We start from the raw sequence: 24,446 nt of genomic DNA on the forward strand, positions 1-24,446 counted from the left end.
TAGGATTGATGTATCCATCTATTTATTGCTGATAGGTACCTCTGTATATAGGTACCTTAGATCAAAAGCTAAGTTCCCTAACACATTAGGACGAAAACCGGAAGTGACATGGTCGGGTGTGTGGACCGCACGACTTCCGGCATTGCTGGAACGCAAACCGGAAGTGCGTGGTTCCGCGATCCTGTTGGGACTTTTGCAACAATACATTCAGCTCCAGCGCTTCTGAGACTACTATACTGAATGAGATGTTGCTGTAGAGGTGAGCCTGGCAGCTGTATACATTGCATATTGGGCGTGTTGAGCCACTTTTGCCCCGTATTGTCACTTTCGGTCCCGGAGGGATGGTGGGGGTTTGAGTTAGGCTCTACAGTAATTGCCTAGGGTATTTAATGTGGTAGAGATGGAGGGTATGTGTATGTGTGTCCTGTACTTTGTCTGTGTGTGTCCTGATGAAGACCACATTTTGTGCGGTCGAAACGTTGACTTTGTGACCACATGATTATGCCTTGACTAAAGTGGATTGCTATACCTTTCTGTAACCTGAAGAGAAGCCCTGGTGAGGGCATTCCTTTTTGTACTTTTATGAATTTTTGATACCAACTGGATATCAATGAATGGTCATCCCAGGCACTTGCTGTGCTAACTGGAAGTGCTGACCTATTATGGATATATATAGAGCAGCATGTAGACGGGCACTCAATATAGAAGTCAATAGCCAGGGTGCCTTCCAATAAATGTATATAGCATGTCAAAGGCTCCGATAAACACAAAGCAGGCGGCACTCCTCCGGACTTGATGAAAAAAATGAAGGTTTAATCAAACATGAAACAATGTTTCCAGGCTCCAACGGCCTTTTTGATCACACCTTGACAAAAAGGCAGTTGGAGCCTTGAAACGTTGGTTCATGTTTGATTAAACCTTAATTTTTTTCATCAAGTGTGGAGGAGTGCCGCCTGCTTTGTGTTTATCGGAGCCTTTGACATGATATATATATATATATATATATATATATAAAGCACAGAATGCCCGGCACTCATGTCCATCCACTTCAACATGCTCGGTGCCCGTCCTCCAATTAATATGTCCACCGTAGCACTGGACGGCACTCTGAGTCCATGTATGAAAAATAAATCTCCAGGACATTGAGATAAAGTGTCCTGGAGATTTATTTTTGATACATGAACTCAAAGTGCCATCCAGTGCTACTGTGGAAATATATATATATATATATATATATATATATATATATTGAGCATATATCATGTCATAGCAGATTTTTACTTAAAAGCCATAGAATAACTGGTTTTCTAAATGTGAGGGCAGGTGAGCTGACTGTCCTTATGAGGTCATGAGTCCTGTTACAGGTGAGTGGAAGGCAGGAAAGAGGGAAAGCTACCCATTTGACATGCAAATGGATCCTAGCTCTGTACGTTCCTGAAAGGGCCTATGTTCACATTTCGGAGCCACAGCTTAATTTTAAGAATTGTTAAGTGTAACATGACTCACATGATAATTATTATTTGAAGTGTACAAGGCAGGAACGCCTTTTGGTTAAAGTCTTGCGCAGGTAATGAAATTAAAAGGGACAGGCCATGTTCCCACTACCCTGTTAACGAAGTCAGGAAATACTACACAGATTTGTCTAGCTTAGAGCCAATCTGTGTATCCATTCAATTAGGGTACCATTGTCACCAGGACATGTATATTACTCAGCCCTTTGTTTTAACCCCATGGTGCTTGCTTCCTATTGATACAAACACAAAGAATAACAAGGCTGACATTCAGGTGTGATGAGAGATAGCCAGATCAAAAGATCAGTCATATTTGGATGGTTTATGAGATAAAATTGATGTATCAGTGATAGCTGGAAGCTGGGAAAATCATATACACATAACTGAAATCAACATCCAGGTTGGGTGCGATTCCCAGATCACTGAGACATACAGTTTTAAAGATATGAGATATCTCAAGAAGGCACCATAACAACCCCATCATATTTACACTCCTATAATAGATAAAATAAGGACCAGTAAGATGAACACCCCATACTGTAGGTAATCCATCCGCAGGGGAAGTTATTAGGCTTAATCTGTGTTAAGTTTAAAGGGATTTAGAAGCTAGCTGGGAGGTTCGTGTCCCCCAATTTATCTAATCCTCCAATCAGACGACTAGTATGATATCACCTTAGGTGTGATGCTCTTCTGATAAAAAGGATTGAAGTCCTGGGTTCTGTGTTCAAACTGAGGGATCCATTTCACATGGGAGTTTAACCTGCAGTCCTGCATTTCCTACTGTTTCCTTCCAGGCACATTAGCGAGCTAATTTATAAGTATTCCTCTTTAGTTTATAATATGAGATATGGTAAGAACTTACCTTTGTTATCTCTATTTCTACGAAGTCCATAGGGTTCCACAGGAATAACTTGGGGTATAGGTGTGACGTCAGTCATCGGGCACCATAGTTAAGCTTTCAGCCTCCCAGGATGCACTAGGGTCCCACTCCTATACCCCGCCCCCGAGCCAAGGCACCTGTTAGTTACCAAGCTATAGGCCGGAGGAGGAAAAGGAAGAGAGAGAAAGAAGATCTGGATACACACAAGAATCACACTCTCACCAGAGGGAGACGGGAAAACCGGTGACCAGACCAAAGCCCATCTGCAGCACAGGTGCGACAGGGCGGGAGTCCTGTGGAACCCTATGGACTTCGTAGAAATAGAGATAACAAAGGTAAGTTCTTACCATATCTCATATTTTCTACTTCAGGGTCCATAGGGTATCCACAGGATACCTTGGGGATGTCCCAAAGCAGTATCCTTTAAGGGTGGGGACGCTCTTGTGCTGAAAGGAGAATCCGCCGCCCGAAGGAAGCATCCTGAGAGGCGAAGGTGTCAAACCTGTAATACCTCACGAAGGTATGGACAGAGGACCACGTAGCAGCCTTGCAGATCTGGACTGCAGAGGCACCACGTCGAGCTGCCCACGAAGGACCCACAGACCTAGTGGAATGAGCCTTCAAAGAAGGAGGAACCGGCAGACCATCATGAAGATAAGCTTCAGAAATAGCCATACGGATCCAGGCTGCCAAAGTTTGCTTTGAAGCAGGCCAACCCTTTTTACGGAAGCCATAGAGGACAAACAAGGCGTCCGACTTCCTAAACGAAGAAGTGCGGTCAACATAAGTTCTTAAGGCCCGCACAACATCCAAAGTGGCCTCACCCACTGAAAGACCAGGTGAGTTAAAGGCCGGAACAACTATTTCCTCGTTAACATGAAACTGGGAAACAACTTTGGGAAGAAATTCAGGCCGAGTGCGGAGCACTGCCCTGTTCCCATGAAAAATCAAGAAAGGGGGTCTACAAGAGAGAGCCCCTAAATCAGAAACATGTCTGGCCGAAGCTATGGCCAGAAGGAAAACAGTCTTAGCTGTTAGCCATTTAAGATCCACTGAGCCCAGTGGTTCAAACGGCAGTCCCTGGAGAGCCCTCAGGACCACAGCCAAATCCCAAGGTGCCACAGGTGGAACAAAGGGCGGCTGACTGCGGAGAACACCTTGCATAAAGGTGCGCACATCCGGGATTGTAGCAATCCTACAGTGAAACCAGACAGACAGGGCCGAAACCTGTACCTTCAAAGAAGCAAGGCGAAGCCCATGATCTAGTCCCGCTTGTAGGAAGGCAAGTATCCTAGACAGACGAAACTCCCGCGGTGCATAACCTCTCGGTCGACACCATTGGAAGAACGTATGCCACACGCGATGGTATTTCCTCGCGGACGACGGTTTCCGAGCTTGCAACATGGTACGCACCACAGAGCTGGAAAACCCCCTGGACCTCAAACATGGCTGTCTCAACAGCCACGCCGTCAAAGACAGCCGAGTCAGGTCCGGGTGAAGACAAGGACCCTGCGACAGAAGGTCCGGTCGTAGCGGCAACCGCAGAGGACTGTCCACGGACAGACCCTGAAGGTCTGAGAACCAGTGCCGTCTGGGCCACGCGGGAGCTATCAACAGGAGCGTCCCTCCTTCCTGTTTGAATTCTACCCGTGGAAGGGAAACCAGAGGAAACAGGTATACGAACCGGAACGTCCACCGGACGGACAGAGCATCCACCAGAGACGCCTCTTCGTCTCTTGTGCGAGACCCGTACACCGGCAACTTGTTGTTGTGCCGGGACGCCATGAGGTCGATTTCTGGAAGACCCCACCTGTCCACCAGTAGTTGAAAAACGTCCGGGTGCAGGGACCATTCCCCCGGATGAACGTCCTGGCGACTTAGAAAGTCCGCCTCCCAATTTAGCACTCCCGGGATGAAGACCGCTGATATGGCCCGGAAGATTGCGCTCTGCCCATACCAGGATCCGAGACACCTCTACGAGAGCCGCCCAACTTCGGGTTCCTCCTTGCCTGTTTATGTAGGCCACGGTGGTAGCGTTGTCCGACTGGACCTGCACCGGACAACCCGATGTGCCTGCTGGAGAGCATTGAAGACCGCACGGAGTTCCAAGATATTTATTGGAAGCTCCGCTTCTGTCGGCGTCCACCTGCCCTGGAACAAGTGTGGACCCGAAACTGCTCCCCAGCCGCCCCGAAGACTGGCATCCATTGTCAACAGGACCCAATTTGGTACCCAGAACGGACGTCCCTTGCGGAGATGGGTCGTCTGCAACCACCAGGCAAGGGACAGGCGAACCTCCGGGGTGAGCACTATCGTCTGGGACTTTAGAGACTGAGGCAGCCCGTTCCACTTGGACAGGATCAGGTGCTGCAGAGGTCTGGAGTGAAACTGGGCATATTCCACCATGTCGAACACCAACACCATGGAGCCCAGTAACCTCATCGCCGAGTGTAGAGACACCCGGCGGCTGTGCAGACAACTGCGCACCCTCGACTGTAAAGCAGAGATCTTTTCCTCCGTCACAAAGATCCTTTGCTGTTCCGAGTCCAATTGGGCTCCGAGGTGCAGAATCCGCCGAGACGGGATTAGAGTGGACTTCTGCCAGTTGATTAACCAGCCGTGCCGTTGCAGCAGCGCCATGGTCAGGTCCAAGTGGCGTAGAAGGAGCTCTGGAGATCCTGCCACTAATAACAGGTCATCCAAGTACGGCAACATGCGGACTCCCTGCAGCCGCAGAGAAGCCGCCATGACCGCCATCACCTTGGTGAACACACGCGGTGCTGTCGCCAGGCCAAAAGGTAACGCCCGAAACTGAAAGTGGTCGCTGCGGATTGCAAACCTGAGGAACTGTTGATGGCGCAAAAGAATAGGGACATGCAGGTAAGCGTCCTGTATGTCCAATGACACCATGTAGTCCCCAGGTTCCAGCGCCAGAATGATGGACCGTAGGGTCTCCATCCGAAACTTCAGGACCCGCAAAGACTTGTTGAGAGCTTTGAGGTTGAGAATCGGACGATACAACCCATTGGGTTTCTGCACCAAAAAAAGATTTGAATAGAAACCCTGGCCCCTCTGGGAGAATGGAACAGGCACTATAACTCCAGCCTGGAGCATAGTGTGCAAGACCTTCCGCAGCTCCGTGGCCTTGTTCCGGTCTGATGGTAGACCCGTGGTGAAGAATCGAGCCGGGGGTCTGTGCCGGAAAGAGAGGGCGTACCCGTGGGAGACCACCTCGAGAACCCAAGTGTCTGTTGTGGTGACCGACCAACACCGGGCGAACTGCAGCAGGCGGTCTCCCACTTTGGGATCCCCCAATGGGCCGCAGGCTTGTCATCAGGCTTAGGGGCCGGAAGTCTGGTACTCCATGCCTGCTTCCGGGGCTTGGCCGATTTTTTGGGGCCAGCCTGTCGGGGAAAAGACTGTGGTTTGGGCCTGCCCTGGGCCCTATAAGACCGAAAGGACGATGGTCCTGAACCAGAAGGAGCCGCGGCTGACGGGAGACATGCCGATTTGGCTGCCGCCATCATGGCCACAATCTTGTCCAGCTCTGGACCGAAGAGAACTTCTCCATTAAAGGGCAACGCCTCCAAACCCTTTTTGGAGTCAGCGTCCGCCTTCCAGGATCGCAACCACAAGGTGCGACGAGCAGCCACCGCTGCTGAAGAAATTCGAGACACCAGTGTACTAATGTCTAAGGCCGCCTCGTTGATATAAGTGGCCGAATCACGGAGATTACCAATCAACTCCGTTTGTTCGGCCGGACAGTCGGAATCAAAGGACGCCTCCAATGAATCCGCCCAGCGCTCCATCGCTCTGGCAACCCAGCAAATGGCCATAGCCGGCCGCGCTGCCCCCCCCGGCAAGGGAATAAGCGGACTTCAGGCAGATCTCCACCTTGCGGTCCGTAGCATCCTTAGGGGAGGACATGGATGGCATCGGCAATGTGGCACTACGGACAAGACGTGTCACATGAGAATCCACCTGTGGAGGGGATTCCCACTTAGCAAAATAATTATCCGAGAACGGATAAGCCACTGCCAGGCGCCTCTGCGGCTGGTATCGCTTGCCAGGCTGTTTCCACGCCTCCTCTAAATGGCGTCACCCTTCACATCCTTAAAAAAGGCATACTTGGATTTAGCAGCTGGGGGAACTTCGTCCTCAATCACCAAGGCTGTGCGGACTGCCCGAATAAGTCCAGGAATATATACCTTGGACCTAGCGTCAGCGTCCTTAGTATGGAGAGGTTCCTGATCGTAAGGATCCAGAATCTCCCCATCATCAGACGTCCCTTCGTCATCCTCATAAGGAGCCGACAGAGACGCCACCGGCCGTTTATGTGGCCGCATCACAGTCTCCCCCTGCAACACATCCGACAAGTGCTGTACAGAACTCGTCAGGGAGTTAACCCACGCCGGCTCCTGAGAAACTGGGAGAGGGGAAATAGGGAGACTGCAGGGTACCACCAATTGTCTTGGGAAACCCTGCATGGGTGACGACACCACTGACTGATGGGACAAACCCATCTGTGTAAACGCGGGCTGCGGAGCTAACTGGCCCACTAAGGTTGTAAGCGCCTGAGCGAAACAAGCCCAGGGCGGCTCCTGTACCGATGCTGTAACCGTAAGAGGACGCGCCATTGACAAACACTGCCGTCAGAGGCCCTCCGCGCTACCCTCCCCCTCCGCTAAAGGTACTTTACACGTAGTACACTTTAGCCGGAGAGGAAAATCACTTTCAGACATGATGGTACTAAGTATGTGACCCCTCTCACCAATTGTATTTTAAAGAGGTGAGAGACCACCCTGCAGCACCGCACCGCAAGGGCTTAGCAGAAAGAACAGGGACAGTAATAAAGCTGACAGTCAGAATAGAAGATACAGGCAGCAGCGCTAGCACAGTCACATACATTGCAAAGAAAATTAATTCCTGCACTAACCAGCGCTGATCACTCAACTACGCAGACACAGGGTCTGGTAGGACACAGCGCTGCATACACAGACCTGACCACAGCGGAGGAGAGGTATGCGGGGGGACCCAGACCAAGATGCTTCCTTCCAGGCTTCCAGCAGCGTTCACCATGCGTTCAGGAAGATGGCCGCCGAGGAGCAGAGAGGAGGCTGGCCTGGGGGAGGAGCGCTGCCACAGGGCCGGTCGGCAGAGTGCAGAGAGGGCTGTGTGCAGCGGGGGAGGCGCCGGCTGTGAGACAGGGAAGGCGCGCTCCCCTGGCATGCATTTAACCCCTGGGACGCCGCAGCGCTACCGTTCTGCTGCGGTCCGCTGTCCCAGGGGGGTAGTGGAAGCGCAGGTTCTTACCTGGCTCCACGCTGCAGCCAGTCCCCAGGGAGCCCCCTGCCTGGGGACTCAGGACCATGTAACAGCGGGGACCCACCGCGGGACCCCGCTGCTTACCTTGCTGTCCCCCTTGAATCCGGCCATGGTCCGGAACATCCGGGGTCACCGCTAGCTGTGACCCCAGATGCTCACCAGCATCCCCGGATCGGTACCGGCGTTCTGGTACCGTCGGGGGTGTAGGGAAGACAGCATGGACGTCAGGACTGACTGTCCATGCTGTACATCCAGATGTGCAGCCACAGCTGCATGCAGAAAAGCTTCAGGGGCTCTTCTTAGCCCCCACTCCAACAGGTGCACCCGACTCCGGCCGGGCACCAAACTAAACTGAGGTGCCTTGGCTCGGGGGCGGGGTATAGGAGGGGGACCCTAGTGCATCCTGGGAGGCTGAAAGCTTAACTCTATGGTGCCCGATGACTGACGTCACACCTATACCCCAAGGTATCCTGGTGATACCCTATGGACCCTGAAGTAGAAATTGATATACATGTATGTACCTTTGTAACCATTCTTTTCTTTGTAACATTCTTTCTAAGCATTGTACTCCTTTTTTGGAAATAAAGTATTCTTTATTAGTTTATTTCATATATGCTCCGACACCGAGTCTTTGAAGAAATTATTAGTCCGCTAGGGAGACGCTACACCTATTGTTAATTACTGGAAGCAGAGGGTTGGTCTCAACGAACTGTGTCGCCGTCTGGGATGCCGAGTCTGCACAATTATTGAGGATTGGTGGCCTCTTTAAATAGTTTCCATTGGTGGTGGCAGTTTGGTAAGTAAGGCATTTGTATTACGGTGCTCTGTCTATAGCAGAGGTGCACCCCCACGTCAGGGATACTGGGTACGGGTCCCTGACAAATGGTGGCAGCAGTGGGATAGGAGATATTTTTATTTTCTTGAGTGTGAGGCTTAAAAAATTATACCTGACACTTAGAATCAGTACCAACTGATTATATGAAAGAGACTCAATACTTATAATTGGTTACTAAGTCACACGTACAAGCAATACTCCTTCCCTTCTCTTCTTTTTCTTTTCTTTTTTTATTTGACAAAGTAACTGCAGAGAGATGGCAGCTACTTACAAGCGACAAGATAAAGAGGCGCTGACTGAACTTTGCAAGCAGCAAGGTCTAGCCTGGACGAACCATCCTAAGGATAAATTGGTCTGAGTGCTAATGGAATGTGATACAGAGCATCATGATGACAGCGAACCAGTACGCGGGGCTGCTGCGGTAGCAGGAGGTGTGCTTCATTCTGGACTTTAACTTTCTGCGGATAGTAATAGCGCAAAGTTGGATTCAGATGTGGACTCTGTTATCGAGCATGTGGGGCCTATGGAGTTGGATATTACCCCTATGTTCCTGGAATCTGCCAGAACTGCATGCCTGACAGAGAGAGAGAGTTCCAGAGCACCAGAGGAGAGAGAGTTGGAGCGTGTCAGAGCAGCGCACCTGACAAACAGAGAGAGATCCATAGTACATGAAGAGAGTTCATTTGGGATTGCTGCTGTACCCGGAAGTGAACTGAGTACTGGACATGTACTTTCTGCAGAAGATAGTGCCAATGTGGATTCTGAGCTGGATCTTTATTTGGACTGTATTATCAAGCATGTGGGACCTATGGATGCTGCCACAAAGTTGGGACTGATACACAAGTTCCAGATCTGGACTGCATTGTGGGGATCCTGGCAGCAGGGAGACAGGAGGATTAAAAGTCTACTACTCCAGGTCAGTAGAGACAGTGGCAGATCAGAGGGAGGGGGGGGGGGCCACCAGAGCAATCGCCCCCTGTAACACAATTTTCAGCGTACACCTGTGCTCCGCTAGGGCTGCAGCAAGCATGCTGAGTTCTGCCCGTTGTGTATGGGTGACAATGGAGTCGGTTACCACCAGCCGCCGGGCTCCAGCCCTGAAGGGAGGACCTTCTCAATTGCCCCCACGTTCCGTGTCCTTCCTGCTTGACAGAGGAGCCAGAACGCCAATCAGCATCAGCGGCGCTCCTCCTGTGTGACCTGGACTCTGTAATAACCGGCTGCGACCCTGAGCCTGACTGAGGAGGAGTCGGGAGATAGTACAAAGAGGAGTGGGGTGTGGCTTTCACTGTCACTGAATAATATTCTAGTAAGTGCACGCAAGCTCTATGGGGGAGGGTAGGTGCTAGGCGTGGGGGGTACTGGGAGGGGAGCATTCCATATTCCTGGTCACTTTTGAGGACTGCTGTGATATATTTAAAGAGCAAAGTACAAATATATATATATATATATATATATATATATATATATATATATTAGCACTGTAGTAATGTCTTTATGATAGATTAAATACACGTCCAGTGCTACCAAAAGGAATAAAAAAAAAAATACATTACCATATCTGGGTAGATGTCACCTATATAAGATGATATGTTTCCCCAGATTCCTTTATGTTGCACAAATGCTCCCAATAATTCAGCATAAAAGATTTTTGTCAGCTTTGAACAAAGCGCTAACGAAATTTATATGGGAAGGGAAACGCCCAAGAATCTCTTTATTTAAGTTGCAGCAGAAAAAGGAGCTAGGAGGGGTTAATTTGCCTTGTTTTCGTATATATGCTCTGGCCGCAAACTACAGAGTGGCGCTAGATTGGATCGGGGGTTCTGACATCTACATGCAGCGAACAATCTTTCACTCCTGATTGGAACCTGACTTCATCATTACACACCCCTCAAACATCTTTCCCTATTTTAATTAAAGACAATATTTTGCTATATTCCACATGCGTAGCGTGGGGTCTGACGAGATCTAGTCTAAAACTGCCCAAAACTAAATCTATTTTCCTGCCATTATGGGAGAACCCATGTTTTCCACCTGGCCAGAACTCATCCATATTTAAAATATGGCATGCTGCGGGATTATGTTATATCTATCAATTTTTGAATATTGAAGATTTATCTCCAATTACTAGATCACAATTACAAGAAAAATTCCCCTCCCTCTCTATCCCGTTATTTCCGTATTTACAAGCTGTCAGCTATACACAGTCTTCCTTAGGAAATCATAACTTTAAGTTAGATCAGCTATGCTCTCTCGATAGGATATTGTACTACAAGCCTAAAGATCCCCCCTCAACACTTCCACCATATATACGTATTCCCGACCTGAACTTGATTTGGAAACCAGCTCGGTAGGCTTGTTGAAGTGGAGGGAGGTGTTCCCTGATCTTACTATGGCAAATATGCTGATAGCATATGTGAGACTCAAACTTTTAGTTTCAACGTCATATAAAGAAATTGCACAGGGCATACTTCACACCAAAATTAAAATTTGTTATAGGGGAAGCGCAGGATTTAAACTGCTACAAATGTAAAACCCCTGATGCAGATATTATGCATTGTTTGTGGTCTTGTTCTCAAGTCCAATCATTTTGGAAATCTCTCCAAACCTATATCAATACTATATTGAAAATAGAGTTTGCAATAACTAAAGAATGGGTCTTTTGGGGCATATATCCAAACTCTATGGAATGTAGATTAACAAAAGGCAATCGTGTTCTATTGATTAAATTGGCAGCTGCCGCAAAAAAAACTATCCTGTCACACTGGATCTCGTCGGAACCTATCCCCATACACTTATTTCACACCAAATGTTCCTTTTTATTTCTTATGGACTGGACCGAATCCTCCTTACATAAAGAGAAAATGACAGAAAGGTTTTTTGCTGTTTGGCTCCCATATGTTCTCACACTATCTGATGTTATAAGGGATGCATTAAGAAAATGTTTCGGTTTAACAACCTGGTACAATCGGGAAGTACTGTCCACTGGTGTGCCATTTTAATAGACTTAATAGTTATAATTGGGTACTATAGGTTTTGTTTTTGCATTTGAAAGATATAAGTATAGATACCCTCTGTTAGTGTATCACGTTTCTGAAATGTTTTTTTCTGTTATGTCTTCTATATGTGATCTGCCTGACATTGCAATATTTATGTAATGCTTATGTATTGTATTGTTTTGTCAATCTGTCAATAAAAATTTGCTGAAAAAAAAAAAATACATATATATATATATATACATATATATATATATATATATATTTATATATATATATAGCTATATAGCAGAAAGCTTGGCACTCCTCCTCCAACAATGATCCCGGGTGCCCTCCGCAAGTAACAAAAATGCAAAGCAGGAAGTATGGCAGTGGCACTCCTCAAAAATAAGTATATAGACAAATAAAGTCCTTTACTACGAAGTAAAGGACTTTATTTGTCTATATACTTATTTTTGAGGAGTGCCGCTGCCATACTTCCTGCTATATATATATATATATATATATATATATATATATATATATATATTATATATATATATATATCCAAAAGATGGGCACTCACCGCATAAGTAAGAAGAAAAACAGTATTTAATCACCTTCCAATCATGTCGATGTTTCGGCACAACACGCCAAAAGATCGTTTGATAAACATTGGGGTATTATATCATCCGATACAGCGTTTAAACATGTCAGTAAAAAAGCCCCTATGATGGCATATCGAAGGGGACCGAGCCTCGTCAATTGCTATTGCGGCCCACTATGCATCCAGATACTTCCATCAAGCATTGGGCAAGTGACCGTAGATTAGGATGCTTCAGGTGCACTGATTGCACCACATGCAGATCTATGTCGGATCCAGTTTTCCACACCCTCATAGTGGTAGAAGAATAGCACTTCGACATAAGCTATTGTGCACGATGGACCACGTGGTATATATTCTGATATGCCCGTGTGGACTATACTACGTAGGCATGACCACGAGGGTGTTCAGAGAGAGGATGATCGATCATCCATCCGTCTGGCACTACAATCATCTTTGTCTGACAAACCAGTAGCAAAACATTTAGCATTACTGAACCACCCACTTTCAACATTAAGGTGCATGCTTATGGATTTTGTCCCCAAGCCAGTACGGGGTGGCAATCGTGAACTACTGCTTAAGAAATGTGAGGCACGATGGATTTTCCATTCAGATACTGTTGCCCCCCGCGGGCTGAATGAATATCATCCCTACGACATTTTTTTTGCGTTAACTTTCTTCTGTGGTGATTCTAAAACGTATTTGGATACAGTGTTGGCACACTATGGACCTCATTCAGAGGTGGTCACAAGAAGCGATCGCTCTCTCTGAATGAGGGCGGGCGCTACATTTTTTTTGATGCGGCCTCCTGTTCGCAAGCTAAGCTGTGGGTTACACAGCTTAGCTAGCGACCAGGGTGAAGGTCGCGATGGTGATCACCATCGCGACCATCGGGGCTTGCGACCAGACCCTAAGGTTGGGTCTGGGCACTCGCAAGCCCCAGGGAGCTTTCTGCTCCGATGGAGCAGCAAGTTCCCCACTGACATCACTGATGTCAGTGCGGCCGCCCACAAAACGGTAGGCGTTTCTTAAGGAACGCCTCCGTTTTGGAAACCACCCCCCCGGCCCGCCTACAAAAAGGGGCGAGCTGTCAATCAACATCGACAGCCGCCCCATTTGTAGCGAGCTCCGGAGCTTGCAGTGCGGCCTCTGCGCGTGCGCAGGGCTACCCATCGACCCGGTTGCGAGCACATCGGTCTGAATGACCCCCTATTTGTGCATACACTCAAGTATATGTTTAGAATTTTGGTCGTGTCTGGATCCTCTTTTTTTTTTGTTGGTATTTTGCTATTATTATTAGAATATATTTTTTTGTGTATTGTGTCAAGTTATATTTTTTTATTTAAATGTTTAAGTTACAATAGCAATGTATGACTTTCTATACTGATGATATTTATATTGTACCCACTCATTTCCATGCATATCCTTTTGAGCCTGTTTACTAGCTATTACCAATCCGCTAAGGCTATCACTGTTAGATTGCATTAACAGAATAGTAGCTGCTGCTATATATTCTCATGTGACTGAAGGCGGGGTCACATATATTTGTTTATGTTCGCGTTCCACGAGGTAGTGTGCCTGCCAGCTAATCAGCAATGTTAGGGGTTACCATGGTCACAGCACCGGGGGTCGCATCTGACTGCACGTGACTTCCGGGTATGATGCGTTCCACTGCGTGGCACGCAAGACTGAACAGAGCAGCAGTCCTTGTTTATATTATTTATTACCAGTTATTTATATAGCGCACAAATATTCCGTAGCGCTTTACAGAGAATATTTGGCCATGCACATCAGTCCCTGCCTCACTGGAGCTTACACTCTATATTCCCTATCACATGTGCACACACATACACACTAGGGTTAATTTATGTTTGGAGCCAATTCACCTACCAGTATATTTTTGGAGTGTGGGAGGAAACTGGAGTACCCAAAGGAATCCCACGCAAGCACAGGGAGAATATACAAATTCCGCACAGTTAGGGCCGTGGTGGGAATTGAACCCACGACCTCAGTCCTGTGAGGCAGTAATGCTAACCATTACACCGCCTGTTTATATGAGGTCCGTACAATATGATATTTGGCTGTGAGTAGTTATCTTTACAGATAAGCCATGATGAGTTTATATTCTGTTGGCAGAAGTATTTTGCTGGGATTTTATGTAAGCAGTTCAAGGTGTATATCTATTAATTGCTGGATAACGATCAGGTGTGTTTTTTTTGGCTAGATTAGGAGTGGTATTTAAACAGGCTAATTTGGGATGTGTGGGTAATGCTCTCAAGGTGGTTGTTGCTATGTCTCTAACTATTTGGTCTTGACAAAGGTCCTGAAGGACTGAAACGTCGATATGATTGGAAGGTAATTAAACACTGTTTTTCTTCTTACTTATGCGGTGAGTGCCCATCTTTTGGATTCTTTTATTTTGGACAGTACAAGTCTCTAATGGAGCACCCCTTGTTGGATACTATTGGGCATTGAGTGCAGTCTGCTTTACACAGTTTGTAATATACATATATATATATTATATACACACACACACATACACATACGTTGAGTCTCCCATATCCAAATATTCCGAAATACGGAATAATTTTGGCATGACTGAGATAATAAATCCTTTGATTTTTGATGGTTCGATGTACACAAACCTTGTTCGAGGCACAAATTATTAAAAATATGGTATAAAATTACCTTCAGACTGTGTGTATAGGGTGTAAATGAAACAAATTTATTTCATGTATGTACACAAACTTTGCTTGAGCCACAAAATTATTGAAAATATTGTATAAAATGAGCTGCAGGCTATGTGTATATAATGCATTCTGTGTGTATATTGGGGTCCCATTCCCAAGATATTCATTATGATCAGCAATTATTCCAAAATACGGAATATTAATTTATCCAAAATACCCCTGGTCCAAAGCATTTTGGATATGGGAGACTCAACCTGTGTATGTGTGTGATATATATATATATATATATATATATACCCACACACACGGGTATTTTGGATATCGGAATATTCCGTATTTTGGAATATTTGCATACCATAATGAAATGGCACCCAAATCTAAACAGTGAATGCATTTATGTTTTATATACACCTTATACACACGGCCTGCAGGTCATATTATACAATATTTTTAATAATTTTGTGCATCAAAAAAAGTTTGTGTACAAACATGAAATTAATTTATGTTTCATATACACGTTATACACACAGCCTGAAGGTTATTTTATATTGTATTTTAATAATTTTGTGCTTTAAACAAAGTTTCTGTACATTGAACCATCAGAAAGCAATGTATGTATGTGTAATGTTCACTCTAGCTCCGGTGTGAGGCAGGGCGCTGGAGCTAGAGGGCACGTTCGTGCGCGCGCCTTCGGCCTGCGCGCGACCGAGAAGGGGGAGTGGTCACCGAAAAGGGGGCATGTCTAGAAGACGCGTCCCCTTTTTCGTCACTCTTGGGGGCGTGCCCGGCACTTATGGACACGCTGGGCAGCCCCCAAGCCCTGCAGACAGGGAGAATAGATGCCGGGCGCATGCGCCCGGCGTCTATTCTCCGGCGGTGACCGGGTCACCGCACATTTCTTCACCCGCGGGACACTGCGACCCGTGGGTGAAGACGGGTTAGGGTAGGGCGCTTTTTGCCCTCCTTCTGGAGGGCAGGGTGCTTTTTGCCTTCCAGAAGGAGGGCAGGGCGCCGCGCCCCGCTAGAACAGCCTAGCGGGAACGCTATGTGTGTTTGTGTATGTGTATATATATCCCGCACTCTTCGGGCATGGAGTCTCACTTCCCTCACCACAGGTTATCATTCCCACTCTATGTCCACCTGGATAGTAACTGATGACATCAGGGTAAATCTACTGTAGAGGAACTATTGCAACCGAGAATACTGGTACGGGATGTGGAAGATGCTGGAACTCTACAAATAGCAAATTTGACGGTTGGGATTCAATGGGAGGAGTTAAGGCGCATACACACTTAACGATTTCGCTCATGAAACAAATCGTTAAGTTTTTGCCGGGCTTAATGTTAACGACATTGAGCCTATACACTAAACGATATAGTTAGCGATATCGTTCAGTGACGTCACCGGCAGCATCCCTAAACATGAACAACCTGACGATATTGTCAGTTGGCTTGCATGTTCGGGCGATGAAAGATCTTTAATGATATCTTGCATACACACTTGCCGATATTGTGAACAATTGAATGATAATATTGTTATTGTTTACAATATCGCCAAGTGTGTACGCGGCCTTAGGACTGGAAGTGGGAGGAGTAATGAGTAGAGAGGGGAGGAGTCAACAATCATTCTTAAACCCCCCCCCCTAAAAGAAAAGTCTAGATCCGCCCCTGTCTGGAACAGCGACCACGTTACACCATCCACTGTGGCAACCCATTAATATAAGGTACTATAAAGGAGCATGCTTGATCAAGCGTTAGACTGACTTATACTAACATATAAAAAGCTGGATGTGTATTACTAACCATGTAGAAATCATACTAATAAGAACTTTTTGGTGTATTTCTGGAGAAATAAGAATTGTTTTTCCCAATTTATAAATCATGAAATTATATGCATATGTAATATTTATAAAAGTACACATTTTTAAATTGATTATTGTGTGTTTTTGCCTGTTTATTAAAATAAACTGCTTTTGATTAATTTATGATGTATATTTGAGCAGCACTTCTTAAAAATATAGTGTTTACTTTGAGTTTGAAAAATGACAGTTAGGAGCTGATTGGTTGGTAGTTTATCAATTACCAATTTATCACTTTCCAGAGCTTAGTATATCTGCCCCATATATCAGAAGTGTCTTGGAAAAGTGCTGGGCATTACTGGGAGGTGGCTAAACCGACGCACGGAGATGATCCGTCTTAAGGGTGTGTCACTGAAGTGGTTGCATACACAAACGCTCAATCGTTCACATTGGAGACCACACTAAAATGGAAAAATTTGCACCTGCCATAGGGCTGGTGCAGTTTCCATAGTGGGTGTCTCAGCCCTGCACATTCAGACACACGGTTGTACACCAGGGAAAGGATATGTAGCTGTATTTGCATAAGGTGACAGATGGGTGACCACCAAAAGGCGCAGCCTGGGATATGTCTGCGTCCAACTATGAATCAGACCCTAAAGGGTTAAACTACGTAGTCTAAAGCTGCAAACACACGGGACGATCTGTTCAGCGATCAATATCGCTTAACGATCTCCCTTGAATTTCCCAGTGTGTAGGATGAACAATATCATTAATCCACACACCAACAATATCACCCATGACCAATAACCATTCCCTCCTGCAGGCACAGATAGATATTGTCCAGGTTGGCCTGCATGGACAATTATCGATATAGTTATCGTCCATGCGGGAATGCGCATCATTGGTCGGTTGCTGGGTACATAAAAATTAATGATATAACGATGTACGATATCGTTATCGTTCATATTTTGGTACCATGTGTATGCAGCATTAGAAAAATACTGGTGACATAGATTTTATGTTGAGTAATGGTTGATGCATTTCAACAAGTGAATTTAGATTATAGAACAAGGCAATGTGTTAGCAAAGCAATGTGTTCAATGGCTCATCCGTACTTCGAGAAATGGGAAGATCAAAGTTATTTCTGACTTTGGCCAGAGTCATTTACTGGGACCTAATAAGAAATGCAAATTATTAAGATTACAATTGTGTTTAAAATTAGAAGTTTATTATTTTCTAGAAAACTGTTCAAAGTGGAATGAAAATAAGTTTAATGAACAAGCAATGGCCGTAACAGTAGTGGCGTTTTCATCAATTAGCCTGAATTTGTTTTGTTTTTTGTTTTGTTTTTTAAGAAGACTGTGGCAAGGACAAGGTCACATCTTTACTCATCAGAGGAATTTGCAGTCTTTAGACCATACAATATGTTTCACCTGCCAACATGCTGGTAAGCAGTCAGTAAGAAGGGTTCTCTGATGCTGTTAGAGAAAACAAACAGTATATTGTCTAAACTACAATACAGCATACAAACTACAATATTGTTTTTATTTTATAGCATGAATTGTTCTGTGCAGTAAGAATCATAAAACAGCAGCTGCTAGGTTATCTTATTTAAGTCTGTTAATGTTGCTTCAGTATCGACAATCACTATTTGAGAAAACTGTTTATTTATACTCAGTTTTGTGTGGTTACTGTGTTCCCAATTATAAAGGGCTGCAGGTTATGCTGACACTATACAATTAAATGTGTTTTTTTATTTTTATTTATTTCAAACAACTATCTCTAAATAACTTTCACTTAATCCTTCTAAGGATATATCATAAACACAGTTATAGAATTTAATTAATGATTCTTGTTACTGAAATAAAAGGGGTCTCCCCTTGTATCTGCACAGACCAACCAAGAGAGCCATGATGCAGCCTATGGGGTTAATCTACTAACAGCTTATTCTCAAAGCTGCTGATTGTCTGCATTTTTGCCCACAGAATTAGAGAGGCCAATCCCAGGATCGGGATTGGTGGGATCCTGGGATATTGGTCTAAAATTGCCGGGATCTGAATCGCTGGAATGGAGCTTCCAATCACGGGATGTGTTTTGCCGGAATCCCGACACCTGTCAGAATCCCGGCGCCGGAATCCCGACTGCCGGCATCCCAATGGTATGTACTAGGGTTATGGGAAGAGTTAAGGATAGGGGTTATGGAGCGTACACACGGTCAGATTTGTCAGACTTGTCAGATGAACGATTGAACGATTAAACGATCTGAACGATTTGAACGATTTGAACGATTGAACGATTTTTGACTGCATTAAAATGAATGGAATCGTCCAAGTCTGACTGCAAACCCATCAGATGTCAGAAATCGTTATCTGACCATCGGGAACGCGCATCGTTGATCGTCCATCGTTCAGGCATGTCAGATATGAACGATTTTCCTTCAGATATGAACGACTGAACGATTTTTAAATCGTTATCGTCCATATCTGAAGAAAAAATCTGATCGTGTGTATGCACCATTAGGGTTAAACAATATAAGTGTAGTGACACTAGGCGCTAATGGCAAAAAGAGTAACAATAGTCTATTCAAAAAAAGCTGAAATTTATTACATAAATGACACATAAAATAAAACCAATAATTGTATAAAGTGCATATAGTATAGCAGCAAATACACATGCAGATAGCACTGGAAAATATCTCTGAGCCTCTCAGAATAGCTCTCTAATAAAGTGCAAGTAGTGAACAAATTAGAGGTGCATATAGTATAGCATCAAATACAATAACCAAGATACCCCAGTATCATGGATAGATAAATTGCACTGAGGGTCTGATTCAGATGCGGACGCTCTGACAGAGCGCTCGCTCTGAATCAGGGCCGGCCCTCTTATTTTTTAGAGCTTCCTCCTGGCCGCTCGCATAGCTGTGGGTGACCTTCCACAGCGTTAGCGAGGGGCCAGGAAGATGGTCGCCCCGGCCCGCCCACCAAAGGGGGCATGCTGTCACTCAACATCGACAGCACGCCCCCTTTGGTACGAGACCCGGAGCGACTGTTTGCCCGTCGCTATCTGGGTCTCGCACATGCGCACGACGGAGCCGGCTCCATCGTGCGCATGCGCACTGGGCCACCATCGACCCGCTTGCGAGCGCATAGCGCTCGAGAGCCGGTCTGAATCAGGCCCTGAGTCCCAAAAAGTAGTTAGAAAGAAACAAATAGGCAATAGTCTATACCATATGGTGGTGGTGAGTGTCAAATCCGGGTAAAGGAACAGGGGTTCCGGACAGCACCCTGTTCTAGACACTCACAAGCTTTAGTGTAGTAGATAGTAGTGGCTGCTGCACATCAACACATCTAAACGGCGCGTTTAGAGCTAGAAAGCTCTTTGTCAAGGCTCGCCTTGGCGGTTAGGCACTAAGAGGGAAGGGTTAGATTTAGGGTGCGGGGAAGGGGAGATTAGGTTTAGGCATCGGGGAGGGAGGGTTAGGGACAGGGAGATGGAGAGGGTTATGATACTGACTGACAAGTTCTAACCCTGTCAGGATGCCGGCATCGGGATTCTGACTGCTGGGGTCCCGAGCGCCCGCATCCCATACCCAACCCCTTGACACTATGGCCCGTATTCAATTTGAGTCGAAAAGTCTGGATCCGCGATACTTTTTCGCCGATGACATCATTTTCGCCTGTTTTGCTTTTACCCCATATTCAATTTGAAAGACAATGCGATGTACTAGGCGAAAAAGTTTCGTCTATGAATAGCAGGCAGAAAAAAGTGCAGAATTGGGGTTTTGGGGTGCAATGTTGCGGGAACCCCCTGCAGCCTTCAGACAGTCCCCCAAAAGTAAACTGTGTCAAAAAAAACAAAACACTTAAGGACACCCCAAAAAATGACTTTGAAAAAGGGGGCGAAAAAAAAAAGTTGGGGTACAAAGTTAAAAACTAGCGAACTTGACTCTGGGGGGGGTCCTCAAGTATGCCCCAAGTGTTTTTTTTGACTGCAGGTGCTTGCGGCAGGTGTTTTTTTCACAATTTATTCAACTTCACTTTAGCAACTTTTAAATATGCTGGCCCCCATGTTGAAGTACCCCAAATTTGCTGGGATAAGTTATTTTTGGGAAAAACAACTCCTGAACACTATTCTTCACCACTTGTACAAAAACGCTATTTAGCAGCTACTGAGCCCGTTTAAAAACACCAAATACCTTCAGAAAGCGAAATCGGGGGGTACCATAGTGAACCCCCATGTCAGCGCATCTTTTGGGGGGTGTCAGGCTGATTGCCCCAAATCTGATAGTACTTTCCGCCTGTTCAAGTTTCGCCGGGTCCCGTTTTCGTGTACTTTCAAATTGAATACGGGGTAAAGCAGGCACGCGCGCGATACTTTTCCGCCTACAAAACAGGCGAATTAGGCGAAAAGTCCGGGCCGCGAAAAAGTATCGCAGCTCAGCTCAAATTGAATAGGGCTATATATATATATATATATATATATATATATATATATATATGAAAAATTACATATGGGGGCGCTCCATAGTGCATAAAAATATTTAATAGGACACAGTAACAAATATGCTGGACATCACGAGGGGTATGCTCGTACCAATGTTTAAAATGGGGTGGACTGGTTACCACATGATGGAGTGTAAAACAACCAGACTAATCACCGGCACGTCTTCCGGAAATCTCACAAGTTTCCACACACCACTCCGCAGACCACCGTGGATGGACGCGGCGTGTCGTGACCAACGTGGAGCACAGGAGCCGGGCGGTGACGCTGGAACGGGATGACGTCAAAAGGCCACGCCCTAACGTGTTTCGTCAACAGACTTCGTCAGAGAGCTCCAGTCCACCCAGTTTTAAACATTGGTACGAGCATACCCCTTGTGATGTCCAGCATTGTTGTTACTGTGTCCTATTAAATATTTTTATGCACTATGGAGCGCCCCCATATGTCATTTTTCTCCTAGATTCCATTATCCTGTGAGATCCAGGATCCACCTGTCACTCATTTGGGGAGCAGCGGTCCCAGCTTTTTGTGTGGACTCTAGTGCCTCAAGACCAGCATCGGTCGTATTGTGGTGAGCTGTATACACTCACCTATTGACTCTATATACAGATAGACTGTCAGCGCCGGTCTTCTTTTTTGTTTATTATATATATATATATATATATATATATATATATATATATATATATATATATATATATATATATACACACATATACACACACACATACATACAAAGTCAGGTCCATAAATATTGGGACATTGACAGAATTTTCATATTTTGTCCACCACATATTATTCACCACCACAATGGCTTTGAAGTGAAACAAACAAGATGTGATTTAACTGCAGACTTTCAGATTTAATTTGAGGGTAATTACATCCAAATCAGGTGAATGGTGTAGGAATTACAACGGTTTCTATATGTACCTCCCACTTTTTAAGGGGCCAAAAGTAATGGGACAAACTAAACAATCCTAAATCTAACTTTCACTTTTTAATACTTTGTTGCAAATCCTTTGCAGGCAATTACAGCCTGAAGTCTGGAATGCATAGACATCACCAGACGCCGGGTTTCATCCCTGGTGATGCTCTGCCAGGCCTCTACTGCAAATGTCTTCCGTTCCTGCTTGTTCTTGGGGCATTTTCCCTTCAGTTTTGTCTTCATCAAGTGAAATGCATGCTCAATCGGATTCAGGTCAGGGGATTAACTTGGCCATTGCATAACATTCCACTTTTTAACCTTAAAGAACTCTTTGGTTGCTTTTGCAGTATGCTTCGGGTCATTGTCCATCTGCACTGTGAAGCGCCGTCCAATGAGTTCTGAAGCATTTGACTGAATATGAGCAGATAATGTTGCCCGAAACACTTCAGAATTCATTCTGCTGCTTTTGTCAGCAGTCACATCATCAATAAATACAATCTCATATTGAGAGTTGACAGCAACTGATTCCAAATGGAAATGTCACACCTAGAATCAACTCCAGACCTTTTACCTGCTTAACTGATAATGAAATAACGAGGGAATAGCCCACACCTGTCTATGAAGTAGCTTTTGAGTTGATAGTCCCATTACTTTTGGCCCCTTAAAAAGTGGGAGGCACATATTGAAACCATTGTAATTCTTACACCGTTCACCTGATTTGGATGTAATTACCCTCAAATTAAATCTGAAAGTCTGCAGTTAAATCACATCTTGTTTGTTTCATTTCAAAACCATTGTGGTGGTGAATAGAGGCCAAAATCTGAAAATTCTGTCAATGTCAATGAAAGTGAGGGTTTTAAATAGCCGCGGCAGGTGTTTTTTTTCCAACATTGAAGAAGTGATGCAGAAGAGCACTTAGGTTATGGAAATAACCTAAGAAAATGGGTACTAGCATATTTTTATGTCCCTAAAGTAATTTTTAAAAAATTATGCAAAAATGCACCAGCGCTAATAGCCTATTCTAGGAAACACCTGCTGCATACTTGCAGAATAGCCCTGAACCTATTCCCCTATTTTTAAACACTTTTTTCAATTTTTTTTTTTTTCACCCTAATTTATAAATTTTATAAATTTTTTTGATAAATTTTTTTGGGGTGTCCCTAATTTTTTTAACAGTTTATTTTTAGGGTTGCAGGCTATTTTTTTTTTAAGCCTGCACCCCTAAACCCCAATTCTGCACTTTTTTTCGCCACCTATTCAGTGGTGAAAAGTTATCCCCGATTTTTTTCAAAGACTTTTCGAACCTGCGAAAAGTCTTTGAAATTGAATACGGGGATAATTGAAATCAGCGAAAATTACGCCATCGGCGATTCCGAAATGTTCGCTCCAAATTGAATACCCCTGTATATGTGAGTAAGGTATGTCATTTTAAGTATCATAGTGTCACAGACACAATGCTCATAGATGACTGACATTCATGGAACCAGGGTTATCCCAAATAGAATTACGGTGTCATAGACACTATCTCTAGTGGATTTATAAATAGCGGTCCTATCAGGGCTGGTGAGCACTTTCCCTTTTACTTGCCAAGTAGTTTCTAAGCATATTATATTCATTTTTAATCTGTATCTATTAAAATTAAACACACCCTATTAGATATTTCTGTATAGCTAGAAACAGAATAAAACAGTCTTAAAATAGAACAATGTCCCTAAAACGATATTTATACTTAACTGAACCAGTTTTCTGTGTATTATTACAGTAGCTGGGTTACCCAGCATTGCCCGAGTTGAACACTGGACCCTGAAGTACACCTGCAGCCTTTATTTGTTTACATTGTCCTCGCCTATAACCCCATTCCATTGATCCAGAAAAGGACCCCACTGTTTGCTAACATGGATGCAGTGGTGTAACTACCGTGGGTGCAAAGGTTGCAGCTGCTGTGGTGCTCGGACTACCTCTATGGCCCGCCGCTCCCCCTGCATCCATTTACGCACACAAGTGGGCTGGACCAGTAAGGGCCGTCGAAGGGGGCCCGGGTGTCAGCAATGTTGCTTTGGTGCCAAACTGCCAGCAGATTACAGCAGGCGTACTGGCAGGCAGACATGGAGAGACAGTGCCGCTTGCGGACAGGTGCCAGATTCAAATTGTGCTGGCGCTGTCTGTCCATGACTGCCGCTGCACCAGCTGTAATTAGCTGGTGGACCGGCCCCAAATCCACACCTGCTAACTGCTGGTGACACAGGGGGAGGCAAGAGGCTGCTGGAGGGACATGGTGATGTGAGTTGCTTGGGGGGTGGACATAATGTGTAAGGGGGCACTAATATTGTGTGAAATAATGTGTTATATGGGGCACTTCTAGTATGTGGCATAATCTGTAAAGGGCATTACTGTGTGGTATAA

General features: G+C 45.2%; 2 protein-coding genes across 3 annotated transcripts in view; one reads left to right on the plus strand and one right to left on the minus strand.

Moving 5' to 3' along the window:
- The window catches only part of LOC148476984 (ATP-binding cassette sub-family B member 5-like), a 155,794-nt gene that overhangs the window by 114,761 nt on the left and 16,587 nt on the right, over window positions 1-24,446 (minus strand). The gene's annotated exons all lie outside the window — the stretch shown is intronic.
- LOC148476985 (uncharacterized) lies at window positions 14,413-21,515 on the plus strand. The gene is made up of 4 exons (XM_088457387.1): window positions 14,413-14,485; window positions 17,974-18,065; window positions 18,604-18,776; window positions 21,324-21,515. Exons 1-4 carry the CDS (start codon window positions 14,475-14,477, stop codon window positions 21,351-21,353), a joined length of 306 nt encoding a protein of 101 aa, XP_088313513.1. The 5' UTR covers window positions 14,413-14,474; the 3' UTR covers window positions 21,354-21,515.

This window comes from Taudactylus pleione, unplaced genomic scaffold (assembly GCF_031769625.1).
Source record: "Taudactylus pleione unplaced genomic scaffold, aTauple2 ptg000758l, whole genome shotgun sequence".
NCBI classification, from domain to species: domain Eukaryota; kingdom Metazoa; phylum Chordata; class Amphibia; order Anura; family Myobatrachidae; genus Taudactylus; species Taudactylus pleione.